We start from the raw sequence: 24,651 nt of genomic DNA on the forward strand, positions 1-24,651 counted from the left end.
TCCTTGGACGTCCAGCCGCTCCTTGCGAGTGTCCCCATAAAAAAAGCGAGTGTTCTAGTTGACAATTGGCTACATCAACAACAAAATGGTCTACAATGGAAAGGTAAGGTACCCAATGTATGAAGTTGGTAAGAATCTGTATGGGAAAAAACTAATTCACCACTCTCCCCGTTCATTAGCGAAATTTTCAGAAAAAAAAACGGAAACAGAGCTAACTTCAGCCAGTCTGGTGCCAAAAATGTTCGATTAGGTATATAGATGACGTCAGCGGCATTATCGAAAGTAGAACCAACTCATATAATATACTACATTCAAACATCGATTTTCCCTGGAGATAAAAATGAGGATAACTACTCAAAACTGTTCTGTGATTAGCCAAGAAGCCAATCGACTAAATGGTCGAAACCGGAATATACAAAATTTTCTGTGGGTATTTCACCCAACAAAATATATATCGGATAAAAGAGAAAGAAATTGGAAATAAAATCAAACATGGTAGAAAATATGGAAATTTTGCAGAAACCAGAAAAACACACATCTCAACAAGGACCAAAACTATGCATATTCCTGGCTATTCCAATTTATGAAGGGGCGTACTGGCTGATGGTAATATACCGGCCAGGATTTTTTAGAAAGACTGCTTCCAATATTGGCTCGAAATAGGAGAGGAAGCACTTCAAAACTGCTCCATATGCCATTAAACTTATAGGTCAATTAAACGATGGAGCGTCCCATTGCCTAGGCTTCCTTATAGTCCTTGCATAGTCCTTGTTTCTAAAGTAGTCTGGATCTGCCCATTCAGTCGTGGGTTTGGTAGTTGTGGGATTTGAAATCTATCCTATCGTTCATCCTTCATACAATAACGTGTATTACCGCAAATTATTGTAACTCTAGGACAAATTAAAGGAGGTTTCTAATGAATTTCGCAGTAATATATTATTATTAACCTAATTTGAGTAGACATCGATATGGAGAGTAATTTGAGCCCTGGACACGGTATAGAGGCAGCTTCACGATTCTTTTTCAGATTTTTCGGTTGAGTAGTTCCTGAAAATGGGTCCGTTGCCTTTCCAAATGTCAAAACTAAGACCGGATTCGAAAAGTACTATTCGAGACTTTTCATTTGATACTCAACATGACTGTATTCTGTGAACAAAGTTCTACACCCCCCTTTTGCATGTATGAGGACCTCCCTTAAATCCAACGTAGAAAGATGTAACTTACTGTTTTAGAATTTGAAAGGATTGAAACAAGTCTTAATTTTTTAGCACTGATGAAGGGAGGAAGGGGTTACGGAAATATCGGCATTTGCAAAAACAATAAATAACACTACCGATTAGCAAGAAAAAGTTTTAATTATTTAAAATAATTTAGAAATACCGCGTAATTACACTCTGATTACTGTTTTAGAAACAAAAACCCTAAAAACAATAGTGTAATAGATGTAATCCTTAGATAATGTCCTTTTCATGCCCTGAGAATGGCAATGAAAGGTAAAACTCCAAAGACCGTGCTCCGTATAAATTTTAGGAAGCGATCGGTCGTGAATCTTCCTTTTCGATCGCACCACTTGCGTCTCGAGTTTTATGTAGAACAAAACCTAATCAGAATCCATGTTTGTTTGTTTGTCCATCTATCTATTAATCTGTACTTTCATCTGTCTGTCACACCTATTTTCTTCAAAAATGGCTGCACCTATTGATAAGACGTTTAGTGGAAAGGTGGGGACTTTGAACATCCTAGTAACATCGTTCTAAGTTAAGCTATTGGGGGTAGCCCCTCCGCATACATGCGAAATTGAGATTTTTTTCGCCGAATAAGGTCATGTGATGCATCAAATAGAAGGTCTCGATTAGTACTTTCCAAAGCTGGTTCAGTTCTCACATTTGATACAAAATTCAAAAAACCCCTCTCTCAATAAAAAATCACAAAACTGCCTTCGAAAAACAGTCCGCACCGATATCTGCCCAAGTAAAGTCAATAATAGTATATTATTCGATTTTTTAGAAATTGTTTGCAAACATCCCCCTTCCCCCAAACTTCATTTTAGCATCATCAATAATATAATACATGATACTACCGTCAAATTGGAAATTTTCGTACAAATTCACTGCGATCTAAGACTTTGAATGACAGCATCACACTAAAGTGAGTAGTCCCACTTAACATACGCATATATATTACGGACTAGTCACAAATAGGAAAAATGTCCACTAAAATATTCTTATTTATATAAGAAATATGAAAAACCTGTGACCCCGAACTTTTTCATTTTCATTTTCCATGTTTAGCTTCGTGTCTGCTGCCTTTCAGCCTCGCGCGATATCCAATTTTGTATTTCAGGTTGCGCTGCAGTCCCAATGTATGGAATCAAAGGCAAGCGAAATTTTATTAACGACGTAAAAGGGACTGAACAGTTCATTCTTCAAAAGGATCCTCCACATTCCCAAGCGTAACTAGCTCACAGGCATGCAAGTGTGTGTCAACTTGACACTTATATTTATATTTATTTGTTTGGGGTTTTGGGATAGCACTTCTCTTTTGGTTGACTTCGGCCAACTCGAATGGTCTTTCGTCCGTCCTGCAATCCACAAAGTCATTATATGATTATATAATATATTATATATATATATATTATATAGCCTTTGTCCCGTTCGTCGTGATCGATTGCGCAATATTGTTCTGTCAAACGCGTGATCTGGATGTAGTCGCGAGGCTTTTAAATTTCTGGTAGTTTACCGTCATATTCGATATGGGTTGTGGTGGTTTAGAAAATTTTGAATTAGAACTCCAAAACCTTTAGCCTTACCCCCTTTTAGCGTGAAAGTGATCAAATACCGTCTAAGAGTATCACGCGCATGAACCGACCTAGACAATGGAAATAAGAAAATAGAGTTTACTTATAGTAAACATTCTTAATAAACCTTTGCATTTAGAAGACAGGGCACAAGAAAGCTCACAATCAGGAGGAGACGAATGCATGCACTTGGTACGCAAAAGTATAGATGAAATTCTCGACTCTGTAGAGTCTAGCGAGCGCATTTAGAGTTAATTCGTTTCGGCCATTGACCGGCATACATTCTTATATACAGTATGCAAAATTCGTATTGGAACACCTATGATTTTACAGAAAAATGGTTTATTCTACGAGAAAATTAAATGATTTTAGCACAATTATATTTCTAATTATTTGCATTTGAGTTAAGACACTTTTAACACATAAAAGTTTTTAAAATAACAAAACCGGTTTTTCATAATGGGCTATAGATCATTATTGTCGAAGGAAAATTCGTATTAGAACACTAATGGTGCGACACTGTACGCTTCCAGGAAATGCACAATTTGCACATATTGTGCTGTTTTAGTTAATGATCGGCTGTGTATCGAGTTAGAGAATAGTTTTAAGTATAAAAATTACATTTATTTTCCATAATTAGTTATACTATTCAAAATTTATCAAAATGGGTCGGAAGTCAACAGAGTTATCAAACGATGTTCGAAAATTAATCGTTAATTTGCATGAAAATGGGAAATCGCTCCGGGAAATAGCAACAATCGTTCAAAGAAGTCATACGACGGTTTACAACATAATCAAAATATACAAATCAAGCGGCAGGATCAATAAGAAATCGCATAATCCGAATCGAATTCTTCTGACTCGCAGACATCAGTCCTTTCTTCTCCGTCAAATTCGAAAGGATAATGCCGTAAGTGCTGTAAAGCTAGCTGCCCTCCTAGAGAAATATTGTGGAGTAAGTGTAACAGCTCAAACGATTCGAAATTACATTCGCCGGCTTCAATTTCGGAGCAACGTAAGTGCAAGAAAACCTTTTATAAATACAGTAAATCGGAAAAAGCGAATTACATTCGCAAAAAGGTATTTAAATAAAAACTTCCGATTTTGGAAAAATGTAGTTTTTACCGACGAATGTAAATTTAATGTTAAGTCGTCGGATGGTCGCATACGAATTTGGCGTGAACGAAATACTCGTCTCCATCCGAGAAATCTGAGACCAACCTTTAAACATGGGTACCGCTCATTAATGGTTTGGGGTTGTTTCGCTGCATCCGGCGTTGGAGAGCTCCACTTTATCGGAGGAAATATGAATGCCGCGCAGTATATAGACATTTTAAAAAAAAATCTGCATAAAAGTGCGAGAAGCTTGGGCATTGAGGACCGCTATATATTTCAGCAAGATAATGACCCCAAGCATACCGCTTTAAATACTCGCTTGTGGTTATTGTTCAATTGTAGAAAATATTTAAAAACCCCTCCTCAGAGCCCAGACATTAACCCTATTGAAAATTTGTGGTCAATTTTTAAACAGAGGTTAAGATATCATAGCATAAGAAACATCAGTGACCTTAGAACTGCATTACAGGAAGAATGGAAAAAAATTCCGAGAAACTTGACTGAAAAATTGGTGCAGTCGATGCCAAAACGACTAAGGGCTGTTATAAAGCAAAAAGGCTACCCAACTAAATATTAGATGTGTTTAAGAAAATGAATTTTTGTAATCCATTTTAGTGTTCCAATACGAATTTTGTTTTTGTTAAAGTATGAAATTATTATTATTTTTTTTTTGTTACCAAAATTTTTAGTTATTTTTATACAATTGAATAAATATTTTGCTTTAAAATCCAAAACACATTTTAATTTTTCAAAATTTGTGCGATTTTCGAAGATTTAAGCAAAAAACTGTTAAAAACCTATATGTTCCAATATGAATTTTGCATACTGTACATCTACCGTAAATGCATAATAATCCCCTTTAACTGTTCATCCTTACCAAACCAACTATGAATATTCTAGTAACAACATTTTTGTCGGAAAATTAAGGCTGCCTTGCTCCCTTTCCATGAAAACATCCACCAGTGCTTCGATTCGTCTGCCAACCGTGGAACTGAACAATAAGTATTATTTTCAGCACTGAAAAAGGACCCCACGTGAATAGATTTTCACCCATCTCAGCATTGTCCTGTAATTTGATACTGCTGAGAACTGTAATTCGGCATCGAATAATAAAAGTCCAACCGTCCGCGGCACTGATAGCGCTTCAAAATCAAAAGGACTTTACGAAATTAATCGTTTCGTCGTTTAATCTAATCTAATCTTGGTCGGAAAATTCCTTTTTTATTGAATTGGCCATTGGCGGTGGTTTAATGCTCGAAGGACTTCCTAAATTGGCTCGTGTTTCCGCGATATAACGTAACCACAGTCGATATGTATCTTCCTCGTAGCCATTGCACATGTACACACGAGTATATAATCAATGTACTCATATTATGTCCATAATAAGAACTATAACAATATCTTTTTTATCTTCCCCGCATATGGCGGGCATTCTACCTTTTCATTTATCCTTAGTGTGTGAGCCGGTGGTCCTGTCTGGCGGTTTTTATTGGGGAACTTTTCATTGTCGCGTGGCGTGTTGCAGATGAACCACCTTTCGTCGTCGTCTGCCTTCTTGTTACGAATTAACGAAAAAGTTGATTTTATCGATGCGTTACGCTTGTGGACATTTCGCTCATAAACGCCCAAACAACAGCCAATGGTAGACCTCACTTTCGGCATTGTCGTTACCATAAAAATGTTTGTCACTGGAGCGTAAAGTGTTACCGATTTTGAGTTTGCATACGCATATTCGAGCTCTAAGCGGAAGGATTCCTACTAATTAAGGTCCTTATACACCACAAGCAAAAAGGAATGTGTTCTACATAGGAGTAGGTGACCACTTGAACCAACTAAAGTATGTAATACTCTCTTCTAACTGGAGCTGATAACCCCGAATCGTATCCTTTAGAAGAAGGTGGTTGGTACCTGGCCCTCTACCAACCACCCCCATTTTAATAGGTGCACGTAAAGCACGAAATTGGGGTGACTTATCGTTCGCGTGGATCTTCAATTAATTTCTCGTTTAATTTAATTTCACAACACAGTTTTCCGTTTGGAGCATCCGCACAAGAATTAGCCATTAACGAAACAGAGGGAACACAAGGTTCACAGTCACTTAGTCACAATAGCGCTCTTCGTCTACGTGTCCTGTGGATTTTTGTTAACTCAGCTCGAAAATGATTTCACTGCTGTTCTGGTAAAGTCAGGCTTTACCTTTTTCCGAGGTGTACACTGTTTGTCGCGAGAATATCCTCTAAATATAATTTAATGGAGATATGTCCGCCGGCTATGATGGGTCCGCACCATTAAAATATGCTCGCATTGGGCAGAAGGATAAAAGATGGAAAGCGCGAAAATGACGGCACATTCCACTTACTTAGACCGAGGAGTATTGTGTTATTTGTGGTGTTACCCTCATTTGCGTGTTTGCTCAACATTACGACCGGTAATTTATTTTGTGTCGGGGACGATCTTGTTTCTGTCCTCTTCGTGGTTTTCATGTAGTTGCTTGTGTAAGTGCAAGGGATGTTAATTTGTTGCGATGTGATAGCTCGGAACAGTCTGATGGTAGGAACAGGAGGTTGGAATTAAGTGCTTTCTGTCCATGCGGTTTACCTGTGGAATTTAATGTTGGCAAAGATGAGGCGGTGACCGGCCAGTTATTTAAGGGATGAGACCTATGTACCGTAATTGTAATTTAGATATGCATGTGACTTAATGGTGGTAATACGGTAAGCAAGGGTAAACGAGCTACTCTAATTATTCAAAATGGATGAATCTGCGGCATTTGTCCGATAATGAATATCTTTTATTGTTGAAATATGGTGAGTAAATTGGTTATAATTCTACATTCGCTGTCACCTAATTTGCAAACATCATCAAGCAGATTGAGGAAATAGGGAAAGAAATCTCAAGTCTCTTTTTTAATTTTTTACAACTTATCTAAATTGCCTACCTTCTTGCCACTATTACACTCTAATATATCTACGTAAGGTACAGCTTAGTGAAAAAGCTTAATTCTTGGTCACTAGGTTTATATATGCATAGATTCATTTTTATCGTGCAAAGTGCAATGGTGGAGCTCTAAAAAGCATTCTGGTAAATTTAGCGGTAGAAAATGCGAGTTCGATGTTGGACTGATGCTGACAATCGCCGCAAAGTGCGCTTCTATGGCCTGGAATCATGTTACCACCTGCATTGTGGGTCCAAGTTACGGAGAATCCCAATTCATCCAATGCAGCATAGATTTCCAGAACAGAGATGAAAGATGCTTTCTATGACCAATTACACATAGTTTTTCACAACTTTCACCACCTTCATATTGATGACCCCATTCAGCAACAAGGCCTGTCATAATGTTGGGTTTGGACTAATAAAAATAACCATATAATCAGACTGAGTTCTCCGCGATATTCAGGAGTTATTCTTTGAAAGTGGTACTGCAATCGACTTCCAAATAGACTAAATCTCACATACTTCCAGGTTTCGCTATTCCTGTGAGGAACGTTAATGGTGCAATTCGCATTCTCGTCCAATATTGAGCACTTCATTATGAACCTTAATCATATAGCACCCGGGGAAGTTTCACTTCATGCCGAAGATTTGCAAAGCCAACGAATCTTAATGTTTCTGCAAAACTGTTACTTGCATTTAGAAGTAAGCTTCAGCAGTAGGTAGCGGAAGAAGGTAATGGTCGGTAAAATCACAAAGAGCGGCACTCGCCTTGAGTGCGACACTTTGAAAGATATTCTTCCTAGATCTTGCTGTCGCAAAGATAAAAGTTAAAATAATCGTAGCGTGCACCAAAGAAATTTAGAACTTCGCTTCACTTGCTCTTCGTTAATTACGGGGAAGATTTGTGTATCTATCTGGGTGCTTTGCGAAGGAAGAGCAGTCCGAAGAAGCGAACAGTTATTATGTCAGCGGCTTATAATGACCTAAATCGCAGCCGCTGCATAGAAGTTAAATTTTAAAGGAATTTGAAATCCAAAATGGTGTCGAAATTAATACTTTCTATTACTGATACTCTTTCTACTTGTTATAGATTATCATGTTGTGGCTGCAGGACGTGGAGAGATTCAATGGACCCCGTAGTTTCGACTATGTTGGTGATATCTGTTTGCACTCTCAATGAGTCTAGGACCTTTCTGTCACCAACGGTTAGCTAATACCAAATCGGGGTAATTCGCATTTTATCAGGGCACTCTGACCTGGAGCAATATCAGTATCACTTTGCTAGAAACCACTGACGACGGTTCGTAGGTGTAGGTGACACACTGTGCCTCACAGAATGATTTATGGCAACCATATAGGTTGGTTGTGTATCCGGAGAGCACAAGGCTGTCGTACGGAAGATCGCGGTTCAAATCTCTCTGGCGGCAGTGGGATTTGTATCGTGATCTGACGTCGGATGCCAGTCGACTCAGCTGTGAATGAGTACCTGAGTCAAATCAGGGTAATAATCTCGGACGAGCGCAATGCTGACCACGTTGCCTCCTAGTGTACCGTTACGGTCTTGAATGAAGTGCTCTAACACACTTCAAGGCCCTGATCCATTATGGATTGTTGCGCCAACGATTATTATTATTATTATATAGGTTGGTTAGAGCGCTAGGCTCTCGTAGCGCAAGATCGTGGTTTAACTCCCACTGGTGGCAGTTATGTCCTTGAGGGTTTTACGTGAGCACCTGTCTGGAAGTCTTAATCCCACAGTGTTCTTAAGACACGGATTGAATTTGTGACCACAAACAAAGCCCCGCTGAGACAAGCAAAAACGGTACAAGTCTATACCAAGTGCATAGCTTAGCATTCATACTGGTGGATGCAAGACCTACTTACATCTCTACCAAACTAAGGAGTACGGAACCCGTGTTGAAACGCAACACCACCCCGAGGCCCGAAGGTCTCTTCTCGCTTGAGCATAACGACAACCCCCATGAAATTCCCACTAGGGGGTCAACCGCAAATAACCGAGCTGTACTTATATTCAACGGGAGTTCACCGAAAGTATAAGAGTTCAGGGGCTATCCCGGTTCCCATGGTACCAGTATACCCCTGGTAAGATTTTGTGGACAATTTGCGACTTCAGATGAGTCCCCGTGCAGACTCGGGCCTGATCGCCCTGATTAGGCCTTTGGAGCATTCGCCTACTGCATCACGGACGGCAAGCCAAAGTGCCACCACTATGGAGGTTCTCCTCGGCCACTTGATTTTGGTTTGGCCAACAGGTTTGCCGCCCCATCTTCCTCACCGCCACCTCTGAGCAGCTCCCACTGGTGGCAGAGGGATTTCTATCATGACAGGATGTTGGGTATCGGTCGACTCAACCGCTTCAAATCAAGGTGATAATCACGAGCAAACGCAACGCTGACCATTTTGCCTCCCAGTGTACCGTTAGGGTCTTGGATGAAGTGCTCTAAAACACGTCAAGGTCTAGATCGAATGGGTTTATCGCGCCAACGGTTATTGTTATCTAACATTATCTGTGAGGGTGATAGTATAAGAGAACAAGACGAAGAAGAAATGTGTGACTGGCAGCAGAGAGGTAGCGCACCTAACACACAGTAACCAAAATGTGGAAACCTCCTTTAAGCTACAAAGACCTTGAAAGAGATGAGCCGGTAATCCTTTGCTCCAAAAAGAACTCGACATATAAGGTTTTCTATGATCTTAGTAACTAATTTGTATCTTCCCGCATCTGGGCTTATATTGAAGACGCTCTACGTGTGCCATAAACAATATGCTTCGATAATCGATAATGCAATTCCTCTAACCAGTCAGGAAGATATTAACTACTGAAATTAGCATTCTTTCAGTATGATGATCTCAACTTCTTCTTCTCAATCTCTTTGATTGATTATGATGATACTAACTCTAACCATAATAGGGAACCTTTGACCGCGATTCTATTGCTATTAAATGCCAAAAAACAGGAACTTAATTGCTCTACCTCTACCAATTTAGTTCTTCTAAAACTGCGCACGATATGATTTTCTCTTTATCCTTACTGATTTCCGTATAAATTTTCCGTATTGTGATTAGAAATTATATCAAGATTGTGGAAGGGTCCTAATTAGATTTAACTATTTCATGAACCCGTCTGGAAAAAACTTACTTGCCATTTCTGTGAAGATCATAGATAGTAAGTCGTGCCCTTAGCAGATTTTATGTTTATTCCTTCATGATCGCATTTTTAAATTGTGGTTCAGTTTCATTCTAATCACACTTAATGCTGATCGAGTTGCGAAAACAAATACAAGCAAGCATGACGAACTGGGAATCGAACAACTGGAAAATGTAATCGAAATGCCGACTCTCAATTGACTCGGCAATCCATTAATTCGTCAATTGGTGCCCACGATCTGCTGAGTTTGCTATCCAAGCTGCGTCTAGTAAAATCTAACACGGTGCTATCTAGATTATACGGGGAACCATTTTATCAAGACTCCACATGATGGATTAATTTGTTATCTATCTTTTATCTTCTGGGAAAACAAGTTAGGCCCCTTCTAAAATATGCCACATGACATTTCTGTATTCCAGTAAAATTTTGCTAAATCCATGCAAATTGATCGATTATTAGTGATAAAATTCTAACCAATGTGCTCGTCTTAAACCTTTCTGTTTACAATAGACAAGCGTTTACGTGCTTCACATCCCAATAGCTGGCGGTCGGAAATGGATATGAGCTCAGGACATTGTAACGACGAAGGCTCCTCATTTCAATTTCAGTCGGGGCGAAGAAAGAGTACTAGTATATATGTGGCTTATTCAAATGTTCATCATCATGGATTAATAGCTATTTCTTCTTTCTTTTCTCCAAATATCACACTGCAACAATATACTGCAATTTATATCCCCAAAAGAAGTCCTGTCTTTCACGCTGATCGGTGTGCTGTACCTCTTAGTCTTTGTTATGATTCCAGAGATCGTGCCTATGGGACTTGAGCTCGGACACTGTGGTTATTATTGGAGACTTCAGCTTTTTCTATTCATTTATCTTTCAGAAAGCCAAAATCCTACAGGTTTTGCCAGTCCCAATCTTCATTAAGATTTTCTGATAAATTATCCATGATTTTTATGATGTGTTGTAAAAGATATTTGCCTAGTATTGACATCACTTTCAGCTTAGAGGAATAACGAAACTCCCAATCAACCCTAGTGACGGTAAAGTACCTCTTCCTAGATTTTATTTTGGATTGAAGGGATCCTTAATGATGAACTGGCCCAATAGTGTCGTCTATCCATTTTTCAAAAAGGTTTCGTCCAGAACTAGAGCAATTTATCAGCCGCTACCTCATCCTTATCCCAGCAACCAAACCTCAAGTGATTGCACTTTTAAATTAACTTGCACAAACGAAATGATTACGGATAATATTGGATGTAAACTATTTAGCCCGAACAACAATTTAGGGAAAATTTAAGTCTCATTATAAATCAAATAGGGAAAAATAACAGTACGGAAAGGAGGCTATGCGGATGCCGTATTCTCTACAAATGGGTGACATAGGGTTCAAGTCCATACAATCAAATTTGCAGAAAGCCAAATAAAGAGCCAATATTCAAGGATATTTCTCCAAAGATGTTGAAAAATATTGAACAGCATTGCAGTTTGAAAATGAACATACGACAAGAAAGTGATATCGCTATTGGAGACAACAAGCTCGAAGTCGAATCCATTTGGAAGTCACCAAAAGTGGAGATAAATCCCCATTTTGCGTACAATAAAACCCCACAAAAGTTCAACTTCAAAAAAGTAATACTTACATGTGAATTCACAAACACTTGATCTCTACCTTCTATCGATCAGCTCCTAATCCGACAAAACCTCAATATTTCCATAAACAATTCCCGTCTTTATTGCACAACATTTTACATTGTCATCAGGGTCGCAATGTGGGCAACCGCAGAGAGCCATAATATTTTGCCATCGATAGAATGCATCGTGCATCTAATCCTACTTAACTGCACTTGAAAAACTATTCAACCGGGAAGTGTAGCGAACATTATTACGTATGCTTGCTTGCATGCAGTGCTTAGGTCTCTCAACTATTCAACTGCGGCTTATATGATTTATAAGTAGCTACTTAAAAATGTGTCAATTGGTTTTGAAGGACCCTCGGAGAGAATGACGACAAACGACCCATATATTAAGGATAGTTCTCATGTACCTTTGGTGGACTCGATGAACTAATAGAAAATTATTGCGGCTCGTGGAAGGAAGGGGTTCAAATATCATTGTCCAGCGTCGATTGTGATAAGCTTCAGTAGTTCTGTCAACAGAAAAGATTCACTGAATTGGAATCATTGACCGGAACAGCAATTTGTCATTGAAGTGGAAACTCAATATCTGGCATACCTAGTCGGGTTGATTGTATAGGCTCCAGGCCGGATGAATGAAACGGCATCGATTAAATTTGAATTGATACCAGTACCATCGAGAATGCCCAGGTTAGAAGGTATTTAATTCGAAAGGCAATAGCTATCCAACTTGTGAATTTTAGACTTAGTAGGAAGCCTATTTCGTAGTGCTCTAAGGATTTGATAGCATAAAGGTTAAAAGGTCGTGGGACCGTTTTTGCGTTAAACTCCTTAATTTTCGGCAGCTTCGTGTGGGAGGTGTCTTCTTTGCTTCTTTAAGGCTTCTTACCCAACACGAAAAGTCCCATCAGTTTTCGAAACTTAGACCAAAGCAATCCCGAATATTGTCATGTAATTGAAGAGGGTTTACCACCCCAAAAAGTGTTTGTGTACTCAATATATTTCATTTTTCTCACGCAAAATATCCGCGCTCTTCCATCACAGCGTTAGGGCGATACACAAATACATATTGCACTGCGGTAACATAACTCCCGACGGTAATTTTGTTAACCTCTCGTTGCCCGATGCACCCATGACCTACTTACTTAATCACAATAGTCAATGGAAATTCCCTAATCCGATGAACAACGATAACTTTAATCATTCCAATGCCCAACAATACCTGTTAAGTGCTAACAGCCAAGTCTTGAGCAAATTACATCGACTTCTTTCCCGGTTTTTCTCACGAAAAGTGCGTATCGACAAGGTATTGCGAGGACGTAAGGAAAGTGTTAGTGGTGTCAACCACCTAACACTTTCTTTCTGCAATCGTTCTGGGCGTAGATACACATGTATCTGCAACGCATAATACGGTGGCAGGCATGTAATCCGAGCCGATTGTTGAATTGTTGATAGCCACCTTTGAAAACTGAATATTGCTTAGTCAAAGTAGATGTACTGCAAAGTGGAGCTCAAGCCAAAACGTAAAAGGCACTTTAATGGCTTCCTGTCCTACCAAGTTAAGCAATTAGTTGGAACCTTAGCCTAATCTTTTACCCAATGAAGTACAAAAGGATTTTCTTGTTGTTACAGTTGTGCGTTTAATAGTTGAAATTTCACCTGACATGAAAAGTGTTAATATAAGCGTTCTCGCTTAATTAGATAAATAAAAGGAAAGGAGAAAGCTCATAGAAATGTCATTGAAGCAAAAAGGGTTTATTGGGTTTCTGCTGTAAACAATCAAATAGTGAAATAATTGTCGGTGCTCTGAATATACACGTTGTAAACAAGAGTGTTATTATAATATCTGCATGGGTTTATGAGGAATGAAAGAAAGTTTGAGGTCCAACCAACACTATCAATAGTGAAGTTAAATGAATCGGAGTACCAGAAGCTGGATGCTTCAGGTATAAATGTTTTGTGCTCATCTTGAGTAGAAAATTTCCAATGCACGTTACGCCTTTCGTACATAGCTAATAATTCAAAATAATAATAATAGGTCGACTGGTATCCGACGTCAAATCACGCTACAAATTCCACTGCCACCAGTGAGACCTGAACCGTGACCTTTCGTACGACAGCCTTGTGCTCTAGCCGCTCAGCTATCCGAACAACTTGATATATATATGTATTTCCAAACTGCACTCCATTGGCGTTGGCGTTGTACACGTATTGAGAGTGCAATAAATCCAAATGAAATGCACAATTTTTACCTCCTACAACTTTCTTAATAGTGCTTGGATTTCCCTCAAACTTTCCAAAATTAAGTACTATATTATTATTTATAACGCTCCCATGCAATTTTGGACTTCTATGATGAGCGTAAGGGGGATTTACGAGAAAATTTCCAGAATACGCCATTATTAACTTTATTTGGGTACACATGGGAATGGGATGTATAATATTTTGAGGGCTAGGTTTCGTATAGATGCACAATTATGAATTTTTTTTTCGAGATTTTTCCTTTTGATAATTTTTGAGAATGAGACCTATCACTCTTCTATGTTTTGCCTAATATCAGAAATGATATCAGTATCAGAAAGTACTAATCAAGCCCTTTCATTTGATGCCCTACACAACTATATTATATGAAAAAAAATTAACCGAGAGACTTTTTCAAAGGAGTTCGCAATACATATCGGATCCACGCTTCATAGGAAGTCCTGTATAGATCGACAGGACATTTTCGGAAACCACACCACACCCGGACCCCATTGTTAAGGCGCAGGTGTGTTCGGCACACTATTTCTCATTTGACAACCATGTATCCCCATTGAAACCGCGATACTTAAAATTCTAACTTTGGGTTTAAGGATGTGGGGAGGTCCTGAGTCCGCCAACCTCTTGATCGAGAAACGGGCTAATTCTTTCTCTGTTCCTTGCACACGAACCAATCTGTTCTGGGCTAGAACCCTGCGTCGATTTTGATATAAATTTTTTTACGACGGATCTTTCTTATTGTTGGTTAATAAAAATCGGTCCAGTAGATTTCGAAGAAAATGCGTTGAAATTTTTATACGGTAACGTTAATATTTATTTTTTCATGGTAATCAGTCATTCCTGATGGATATTTGGGGTTTCCACTCTATGTCACCGGCTCCAAATAGCCGCCCAAAGCTTTCTCCTTCAGAATTATGTCCCCTTTTGATTATTCACTGTTCGTCCTGCTTGCTTGTGCGATACGACACTCGTTGATTTCCTCCGACCAAGCCCGTACAGTTGGGCCAATTTCGAACGCCGTTAGGTCGATTAAAAGCCCAAGCTGCAGTCCAAGACCCCATTCCCACATCAATGCTACCTGGTAAAATTAGACCCATTTCAGGCATATTTGCCACCGTTTTTAATCCAAAATCGAGCATGTACTTCTTCACGAATGTTACACAGTAACTGTTGAGCTGTTAAGATACAAATAGCCATCATTTTGTCATGTTCTGCAGTGTTTGCCTTGTCAACCATTGCAATTTTTGATATTTTTACCGACAGTTTTTTACTCATTAATATTCTTAATTTCCGTTTGGACTACCCAAAAAGAACTGAATAAATTTATCTTTTTAATAGTTTCCTTGAATTCATTGCTTCATTTGTGGTTTTTGACAAAGCTTTTAGTCTTTGAGATAAGAGATTTTAGAGTCATAGTTTAATAACCTCCCTAATTGCTGATTTAATATTTCATAGAGTCCAAAAGAGGAATCCTTCTTACTTGGTAGTTTTATTATATTCTTAGTTTTTCATAAGCCTTTTTTATTGTCGCGAGCACATTGATTTTTGCTAAACAGTGGGTGACTTTTTGCTAATTTCGTCAACAATTTTCTAAATTCAGCTGATTCCGGAAAAGAATATAAATTACCATTTTTGAATACCAAAAGGCCAAATAACAGTCACCTCCAATCGGATAGAAATCGAAATCCGTCTAATTCGGCATTATTAGTGCCAACTGTTGGGTGGTTTTTAAATCAAATTACGACGAAAAGTGACAACAAAATAGCTACTCTTTCTTCAAAAAAATAGCTACAAAGCCATAGTGTAATACTCAAAAAATCGATTGTATCTAGTTGAAATTGAAGTTGAATTGCCAGAGATCTGTACAAGCGGAAAAAATACTCATGATTTCATAGATCTATATTCCAACCGTCGAAAAGTTGGTTAGTTCTTTGAAACAAAACTCTGGTTCTTTCCTTGCGTGAGCAACGTAACTTTACAAGATATTTTCGGGAATTATATTATAAATTTCCTCCTAAGTTATAATCTAAATTAGAAAATGAATTAACAGTTCTGAAAACTACCTATAATTCACTATAATTCTCCTTGACATTCCAGTTTTATGCCAAGATCCATCAATTCGATATCCTTAAAATTTGTCGGGGGTCCTGGCCTACGCCATCGCTCCCTCTGAGCCAGCTTCCATCATTGAGTATATTATCGTTTCTTTCAAAAATATCAATTATATCCCAGTTGCGTAATGCCTGAAATTTGAGATTATTGGGGAGAATTCCTCCGGCTAAAATCAAACCATATAGCAGTTTGAAGTCCAACAGTAGTCCACAATTTTTACAACAGTGATCAAAGAGTGATAAAGTAGTCCTCTACATTAGTAGGTAACACCATTTCCAATATTTCTCACTCCCTAAACAAATATCTTCTAACCTAGATCCCGTCCTTTTTTATTTCTAATACACAACCATTCGATTACTTCTAATTAGCCAACAACATCATTAAATTATTAAACTTGGTACTCCACGTGGAAACTCAGTCCTTTTAAATTGTAATATGTAACATTAATAAAATAAATGTTACTTCAGAAAAAGATACTTTATCAAATAAAGTTCACCCACTACAGATATTTTCGATCCCAGCAGATCCCCTAATTAGATAAATCTAAAAGTCACAAAGTCAAGTTTACTTGTACAAAAACGATCTAGACAGCACATGCGACCAAAAAAGTGGAAATTTCAAAAGACGAAATGTTAATACCCTGCGAAGTGAAAGCCCTCTTCTCCAAGATCCCTCTGAAAGGAGCACTGTGCTTCTCAGAAAAAGAGCTGTTAAATAAAAAGAAAATGCATGCGAATAGAAAAAGGAAATCCGAAAATGCATGGAACTAACTCAATTTTTTTCTAAAGCACCACTTCGCTTTCAAGCTGTCGTTTTTTCCAATTGACCACTTTCGCCTATTGCATTCAATTGCAATGGGACACAGTTAATCTCTCTAGGTCGCAACCATCAATTCGACTTCTCATTATCTATGAAGTCCATCCAGTCGCCCCAAGTAGCAGCAATAGCACTTCACCAACAGTAATAGCATGCAATTATTTATTTAAAAAAATTGGAGATTAATAGATATAATTTTCAAAAATAGATACTTCTAGAATTAGGAATTTCGGGTGAAAAGAATCAATAAAATGCTATGCTGTAGAGGAAGAGAGTAGATGAATAAAATAAACGTGGTTAATCGGGTATGTCTACTTAGGGGATAATGGCAACTATAAATAGTTGCGAAATATTGGAAATATTGTCCATACCTGGAAACATAATTATTAAAACGTTAATTACGATTGAACAGCCAAATCATTTTTCCCCTTTGTAGTCCACGGAGTCAAGTATAATTCTTACAGGTTTCTGTTTAATCTGTTTATCTGTTTTAAACTAAAAATTTTAGGTCGCGAAAATCAATTTTTAAAAATACGCTGTTAAGTACGGATTGCGCTATTTTTGGTGTAGTTGTCTTATCTTGGGAAGCATTTTCCAACCCACAAATATAAATATTTAGTTGACCGGCCCTCTTTCCAAAATATTAACAACAAAGCTATTAGTTAGCTTTAAGATTCAAACTATCATTGAAAAACAGCAGGTCGTTCGACTCCAAACACAAAGTTCTGATCTCACAAATGAAGGAAGTCTCGAAGAATTTATAGGAATGAATTAATAAAATCGGTAGGAGATTTTTAGATTTAAAGATTAGCTGAGAAACACACTCCACACTCAATAATGATGTTTTGAAGTAGATATTTACTATAAGCGATTGTTTAACCTTCTATAATCATTTTTCTGTCAGCATAAAATTTGTAAGAAATAGCCTCTTTTTCTTTTTTAAATGAACATCTTTTTTTTAAAAAAAAAGCCTTTCCGAAAGACACAAGAAGTCCGCCTCCGCTTAATTGCTTTTAATAACTGCTCTGAATTTCTTTCGTCTTTCCCAATTTCCCTATTTCTAATTTTTCCATGTTTAACCTTAAAGGATTTATTAAAGATTGTATAGAATTATTTCAAATTATCTCCAATTATTATAGCCTAACATGCGCCTATTTTCAGGAAACTCCAACTACATGTAACTAAAGCTGAAGAAATATAAACAAATTGGTAATTTGTGAGCACTTTCCAATCAAAGATGCGAAAACACTGTGTTCAAAAGCTTGTCAAATTGTCAAAATCTAAAATTTACAGCGAAATTTGGGTGTGTGCAGCAGATTTTGATCAAAACTCTTTCTTCAAATATTTCTGGTAAATTAGGTGCAGGTCACTTGGAAAACCTGCGTACTACTCTGTGTAACTACCTCTATTTGCGTTCTCACGATGAAATATCCGAATAATATGGCTGCCATTTTGTTTTTTTTTTATTTTTTTTAGCGAAAACAAATTTTGATTTCCTGGACTCAATACTGAAGTATGCAAAATTTTAAGCCGGTAACTTTATACCTTTCTTTCTGCAACAACTAACAACAACTAAAGAAAACATCGCGCTCAAAACCAGCGTCAAAATAGATGACAGTTTGTTAAACATAGGACTAACTTTTTCTTTAAAGAAACCATTAACACCGGCTCTTGAAATGACTCAATGCCGGCTGTATTTTGACAAGCACTTCGAATTGTCCCTCGGACCCAATAAAGGTAAAAAAAAATGCCAAAATTGTTTCCAAGAATGTTATAAATAAGTGTTCGCTTCAATCGCAATCTACCGTGAAAATGACTTCATTGAGAATGAAAACTTCTGACTAACCGCAATCACAGGGACTACATACGCGGATCATAGAGCTATTTGAACTTGATTTGGATTCGATTTTTTGTAAGTACTTCCGAAAGTTTATCTGGCGCAAATAGCTATACCCCAAATCTAAACTCTTTGAAAATCTCTTTTAAAGTTCTCAATAAAAGGACTGAGGGTTGACATTATACAACAGCCATTGAGCAGCATTATTGCTATGTTATTTATTGACTCCTTTATGCAATATTACGCACCCACACAGTATCTTCTTTCCTTTTAGTATTTTCTCACAATTTATTTTCAGTAAGGTTGTGGTTCACTTTCATTATGGCACACTTAATCCTGAGCAAATGATGTATCTGCGGCAGCGAGAAAAGCACAAAGACGAATACAAACATCCGTGACGATGGAGACCTGCGTAACGAGATCGAGCGATCCAAAAATACAAAATTGTCGCAATTTTCGAAATATTCAAATTTTTAAAATAAAATTCTACAACAGAATAATTGAAAAGAACAATCGAAAAAATAAGAATGGAACACTAACTTCACAGGCACAGTCTAATTGTATTCATTTTGTTTTATTTTTATTATAAAATTGGAAACGGTTAGCTGCTTTTGAGCCAACTTGTTTGAGAGTTTAGTAAATCATTCCAGCCCTGCACTTCTAATCTTAAAATAATAAACACAACGTCATTCTCTTCTTTTTAGTTAGAAACGAGTGTCATTAAATTTTCCCAGCATTTCCCGATAAAATTGGATTCAGTTTTTGCCCATACACAAATAAATCCGTGTCTGAACATACAATATTGGTCAACTAGCTTTTCTTGAAAAAAAGTTTTGTCAATTTAATTGCGGTTTTGATCCACAGGCTGTATGATAACTTCCTGTTTAGTAAAAAGCAACACGTTACCACGCCTTTCAAGTTTGTTATATTCGGATGGCATGGGACATGGTCAAGCAATAAAAGTACTTGTGATGGAAGTCACTGAGTGCTTAGGATTTTACGAAACTTACGTACACATCTTTGGAACAAATATGAACTGCAACCTCAGTCGTCACTCAATCGGCTGCTCTGTAAACCAAATTTTTAGCATTTTTAAACCACCAGAGTTTCTTTGCTTTCGCAGTTACTAACTAACTTCTTACTAGATGCGGAAGTGAAGTACTTCCAGAGCTTTACCTGGAAGTAGTTTCCTGACTCACTTGGCTCTTTCCAGTGAAATTTTTCAGAAAAATCTGTTTGAATTTTCTGATCCCCAACTTTTGCATTTCCCTTAGCAATTCTGCCGAAGTAAGTGCTTTTTGAACGGTGAATGTTAAACCACTTGCAAAGAACCGTCTCTATTTTAGGAAATTCTAACTGGCATGCCGGGCCCCTTTTACCAAATCGCCTTTACTCTCTTGAATTTGGATTGATTTTTCTGATTATGGCGGTAAGTAGCAAACCACTTCCCAATTCCTTTAAAATTCGCGTTTTATCTTTGAATAATAAAAACTTAAATGTTTTCGTATTTTTCTACCAACCCAAGAACAAACAAAGAAAAAACAATTCAAAGAAGCTCAATTGATCAATCCAAATAAATAAAACAATTCGGAAAACCGGAGGCTCCTTCAAATATAAAAGGTTTTGTAGATTTTTTATGTGAGAATATCTGGGAGGTCAACAGTTCTGTTTGTACAAAGCTCGTAAAGTATCTCCAATAAGAAAATCAGACTATTCACCTTAATATGATACTGACACATGTGGCGTATTTCGGTGCAGTAAATTTACGCGAAGCAGTCAACTTTGACCTGCTATAACCTTGTTAATAACAATATGACTTCCACCAAACTTACCAGTATGATACTCTATATATTAATATATATATAATACGACTTTTATACTCAAGTGGGATTTCTAGTAAATTTCCGAAATATAATAATATAGGGATTGGGATTTTTTTCACATTTTTCTAGTCACTCAATTCAACTATGTGGACTGATGTCAAAAACAAAAACTTTGCTGCCGTTTCTGTTCTCTTGTGATCCATCTTGAACCTTCCCTGACAAATTGCTCCCGAAAATACAATCGAATTAAAATGCACTCACTTATAGAGCTTTTTGATGAGTTCGGTGGCAATTAGATGATTTCTAACAAATTGATGTTTCACGCAGAATTTGGTCAACCTTTTATTGAAACGATCATGTGAACTGTGAAGCGTTACTTTTCATCCTGAAAATCACTGAAACCAAAAATTTTCGCCTGCCAGTAAAATAGCACAAATATATTCCCCTGACCCGGCCATTTTGCAACCAAAATATCGTTCATTTTTTGCATGTGGAACATTTCTGGAAATTTGAAGCATGCCATAGATTGTTCATTGATTATAAAGAGATTTCTATTTACAGGCATAGTCGACCTAAAAATATATTTTTAGGTCCGAAAAACTACCCTTCCTCTTTGCAACAAGCACTGAGGATGGGGGCATGGGAGGTCCCTGAATTGCCAACATATACTTTCCGCAATCAAAAACTTGTGCCCAAAAACCAATCCTTCCTTAACCAATATTCCTCCAATAAGGATATTCTGATCGGCCATCCTTGACTTTCCGTGGCAGCGCTTCGAATGGAAGTTACCCTGTGCAGATATAACCTCTCTGAAAGAATAAGCGATAACTAGGCTAAAGTGGAATCTGAATTGAAATCTTCCACGCCCCTAATGTTTCACAAAATTATAAGTAAAAAAAATTAAATTATCTACACATGTCAGGCTACTATGAGGTCATGAGTGAATAACCGACACTTATCACACTTTGTAACCTTATCATTAATAAAACGACACATTTTTTTAAAAAACTTATCTACAGAGATTCGTGAATTGGTTAGGTAAACGACATTTTGATTCAGTGAAAAGTTCTTACCACTTGAAATCAGGAATTTACTCGATTAATATCCCGAATCTCAGTTAGGAATTATAAACCTTTAGAGATGGTCTTTGTTAATCTCAAAACCGCTATTTGATTTACTTTTTGAAAAAATCATTCATACAGAAAACATTAAAGTAGTGTCAGGAAAACATACTTATTTAATGGAAATAATTTTCATGATTCCCGTATTTTTCCAAGCGAAAGAACTTTATGTTTCACTGTAATAAAACTATCTAAAATAAATCATTCTGAGCATTTTAATGAATATAACTTGGACCAAACGCTCTCTCCTGAGAAGCTTTCAATGCTGAACTAGATTGACTGGATATGTACAAAGACAAATGTGAAAATGTTCTGCATTGCTTGGAGGTATGATTAGAAAACGAAACAAACAAAACTTGATACTACTATAATACGCTAAAAAGTATATTAAGATTACCGAAAATAACACGAAAACAACCTGCACTCTAATAAGTCCTCCTGAAAATTTCAGTAAAATAGATACTATTCAGCCGAATAAGTTCCATCTTAACGCCCCTATCAGCATGTCTATATGTGAAGCACCTCTTGACTCCTTTTCTCTTTCTCTTTGAAAACAAACTACAACCTAAACTGAGGCAGCATAATATGCAGATTAACGACTATTATCCTTGCAAATATCTCCATTAACATAGCAAATAGACTGTGACATGCGACAAATATGAGGGATTACGGTGTGTATTTTGGCAAAATAGGAATTATATCGGGGCACACATTTGTTTAGCCAGGACAATCATCCCTGTCCAATGTGACCTAAATTCTTAGTGCCCAGATTTAAAAGATAACAAGAACATGAAGAATGCATTTTGTTAAATTGCTCTTTTACTATCAGAGTTGCAAAAACCATTCTCAGGAATCATCTTGAAAGTATTGATTGGTACGGAGAAGATTAACATCTGGCTTAGAGTAATCTCTGAATAGGATAACGAGGAGAAATGGGCGAAATAATGTATGTGAAGATACTTATTTTGGCACAGACACGTATCTATTTTTCTAAGGTCCTACCTGGACAACATAGCTGCGTCCTGCGTCGCACCGCCAGCGCCGGGTTGTGGTAATTGTGGTAATGGCGTCACTAACGCCGATGCTGCAGACGTTGACATATTCTTTTTGCACGGTTCCGCCCGGCTCAGTATACTCGATATCGAAAAACTGGTGTAGCCATTGGATGCTGTGGTTGAGGTTTTCGCACTATTATTGTTACTACTACTGCTGTTATTATTATTATTGTTATTGCCACTTCCATTGCTGCTTCCACTGTTGCTCTGTTCAGTTGCTGGCGATTTTGGCGGACTTAATCTCGATTCGATGCTATGATTAAAACTATTTGTGAGGTTTAGACTATTCAGAGCCGGGTGATGTTGTAACACAGGATGATGACTTAAGTGATGACTTAGATGATGATGTTGATTGACTATGGATTGACTAGGTATGCTACTGTAGGCGGAAGTAACCACTGATGGTGAGGAAAGTGCCGACGGGAGCGGTTCTGAACGAATTGGGCTTTGATTATCGTGACCCCGAGGACTCGGCTCAGGGCTCGATACAACACTTATATCCACATCTACTTCGGGAGATGACATTATGTGCGTGTCCTTTTTCCAATTAAATTATTCAGCAAGAAATAATTATTTAGCTAAATCGCTTGTAGATGACATTCTTTAAATACTTTTACTTATTTTTTGATTAAGTGGAAACAAGTTTGTTACACACTCCTGACACAACTGACGATTAGTAAATACAGCAGGTTACAGAAACTTGGTAATTATGTATTTATTCTGTGTAACACTCAAGCATATGGTTCAATTTTTTCTTAATCACTCTATGTCCTTTTTCTTAATTCATTTATTTCAATCACAATCTTGTCTTAACAGCAAATCATAGCACAATTTTTTTTAGTTGATAAACCACTTATCTCGCCATTTTTCAGAAAAATCCTAATACAGATTGTCCTTTAATTCCTTCTAGAACTAGATATCTCAGAAGAATTTTCACGAGTATTTACCCGACGTCTACGAGTCACTGATCGTCATCAACGTATCACTTTTAAACGCGTTCTGAATCGCCGCCACCGCGCGACAATATGATTAACCCCTGGGGTTGTTTCCCGGGTTCACATAACTAGGGTGAAAAATAACCACCAGAATCAGAGAAATCGTTTTACCGTTCTCGTTCCGTTCTGGGACACGCTCATTCAAAATGCTCAACGAAAGGAAAAAAATACGAAGATATTATACACAAAAGTATAGTGTGTGGTACTGAGCGAACGAATGAGTCAAAAACGAACTAAACCAGTGCGAAATAATGTAAAGTGCCGCCAAACAAAATCCAACCCCATGCACAATTACGCAGACGTATTTAATATATACACGGACTACATGTGATTCAATTGAAGGGATGGCTTCGCTAGACTCAAAACTCTCATGCCGCCATTCTCTCATTTGCACCGAATGAAGAAAAAAGTTTCTATTTCTCTGATTCTCTTTCTCTACCATGAAATTTCCTCCTATTGGAATCTTACCCTCTCTCCACGCCACCTTCCTTACACCCAGCCAACTTTTCCCCGTCCCTTTCAACGACTATAAAGGAATATTTCCATACGCTTTCGCTTTTATTCGTAGCTAGCGAACGCAAAAACAATAAAACGATACTCAACCCTAGTTTGAATTTAGTACCTACAAGTTAATAGCCAGTGGTTGCACCCCTCTAAAAAGCCTACCCTATAACAACATAAACAAACACTTTTCATTCAAACTGTGCGATTGTGTGCAACGCCGCTGCGATAATAGGCCCAGGGCATTGGTCGTTCAACTACTCCTACCCTCACTCTCTTTCACCCCTAGCAGCAGACACACAGTTGTGTAAATCGAGGGACGAAAAAATTCACCACCTTGAACGTACAAGGGTAGATCACCTAGGGGTGTGACTTCTTTTCGAAATTCGCACCCGTTCAGTCAACCAATCGCGAATGGAGGCGTTCCCTCTGGCAAATTTCACCCCCTAAAAATCGAAAAAAATATTTCTCTCAAA

The 24,651-nt window shown here is 37.7% G+C and overlaps 1 protein-coding gene across 1 annotated transcript in view; it reads right to left on the bottom strand.

Moving 5' to 3' along the window:
- The window catches only part of LOC119653160 (homeobox protein Hmx), a 58,800-nt gene extending 34,929 nt beyond the window's left edge, over positions 1-23,871 (bottom strand). The window contains exon 1 of the mRNA XM_038057701.1: positions 22,627-23,871. Within this exon, the coding sequence (XP_037913629.1) occupies positions 22,627-23,204 (578 nt within the window). The 5' untranslated portion in view covers positions 23,205-23,871. The remainder of the gene's footprint in view (positions 1-22,626) is intronic.
- Between the last annotated feature and the right edge of the window lie 780 nt (positions 23,872-24,651).

The sequence above is a fragment of the Hermetia illucens genome, chromosome 3 (assembly GCF_905115235.1).
Source record: "Hermetia illucens chromosome 3, iHerIll2.2.curated.20191125, whole genome shotgun sequence".
NCBI lineage: Eukaryota > Metazoa > Arthropoda > Insecta > Diptera > Stratiomyidae > Hermetia > Hermetia illucens.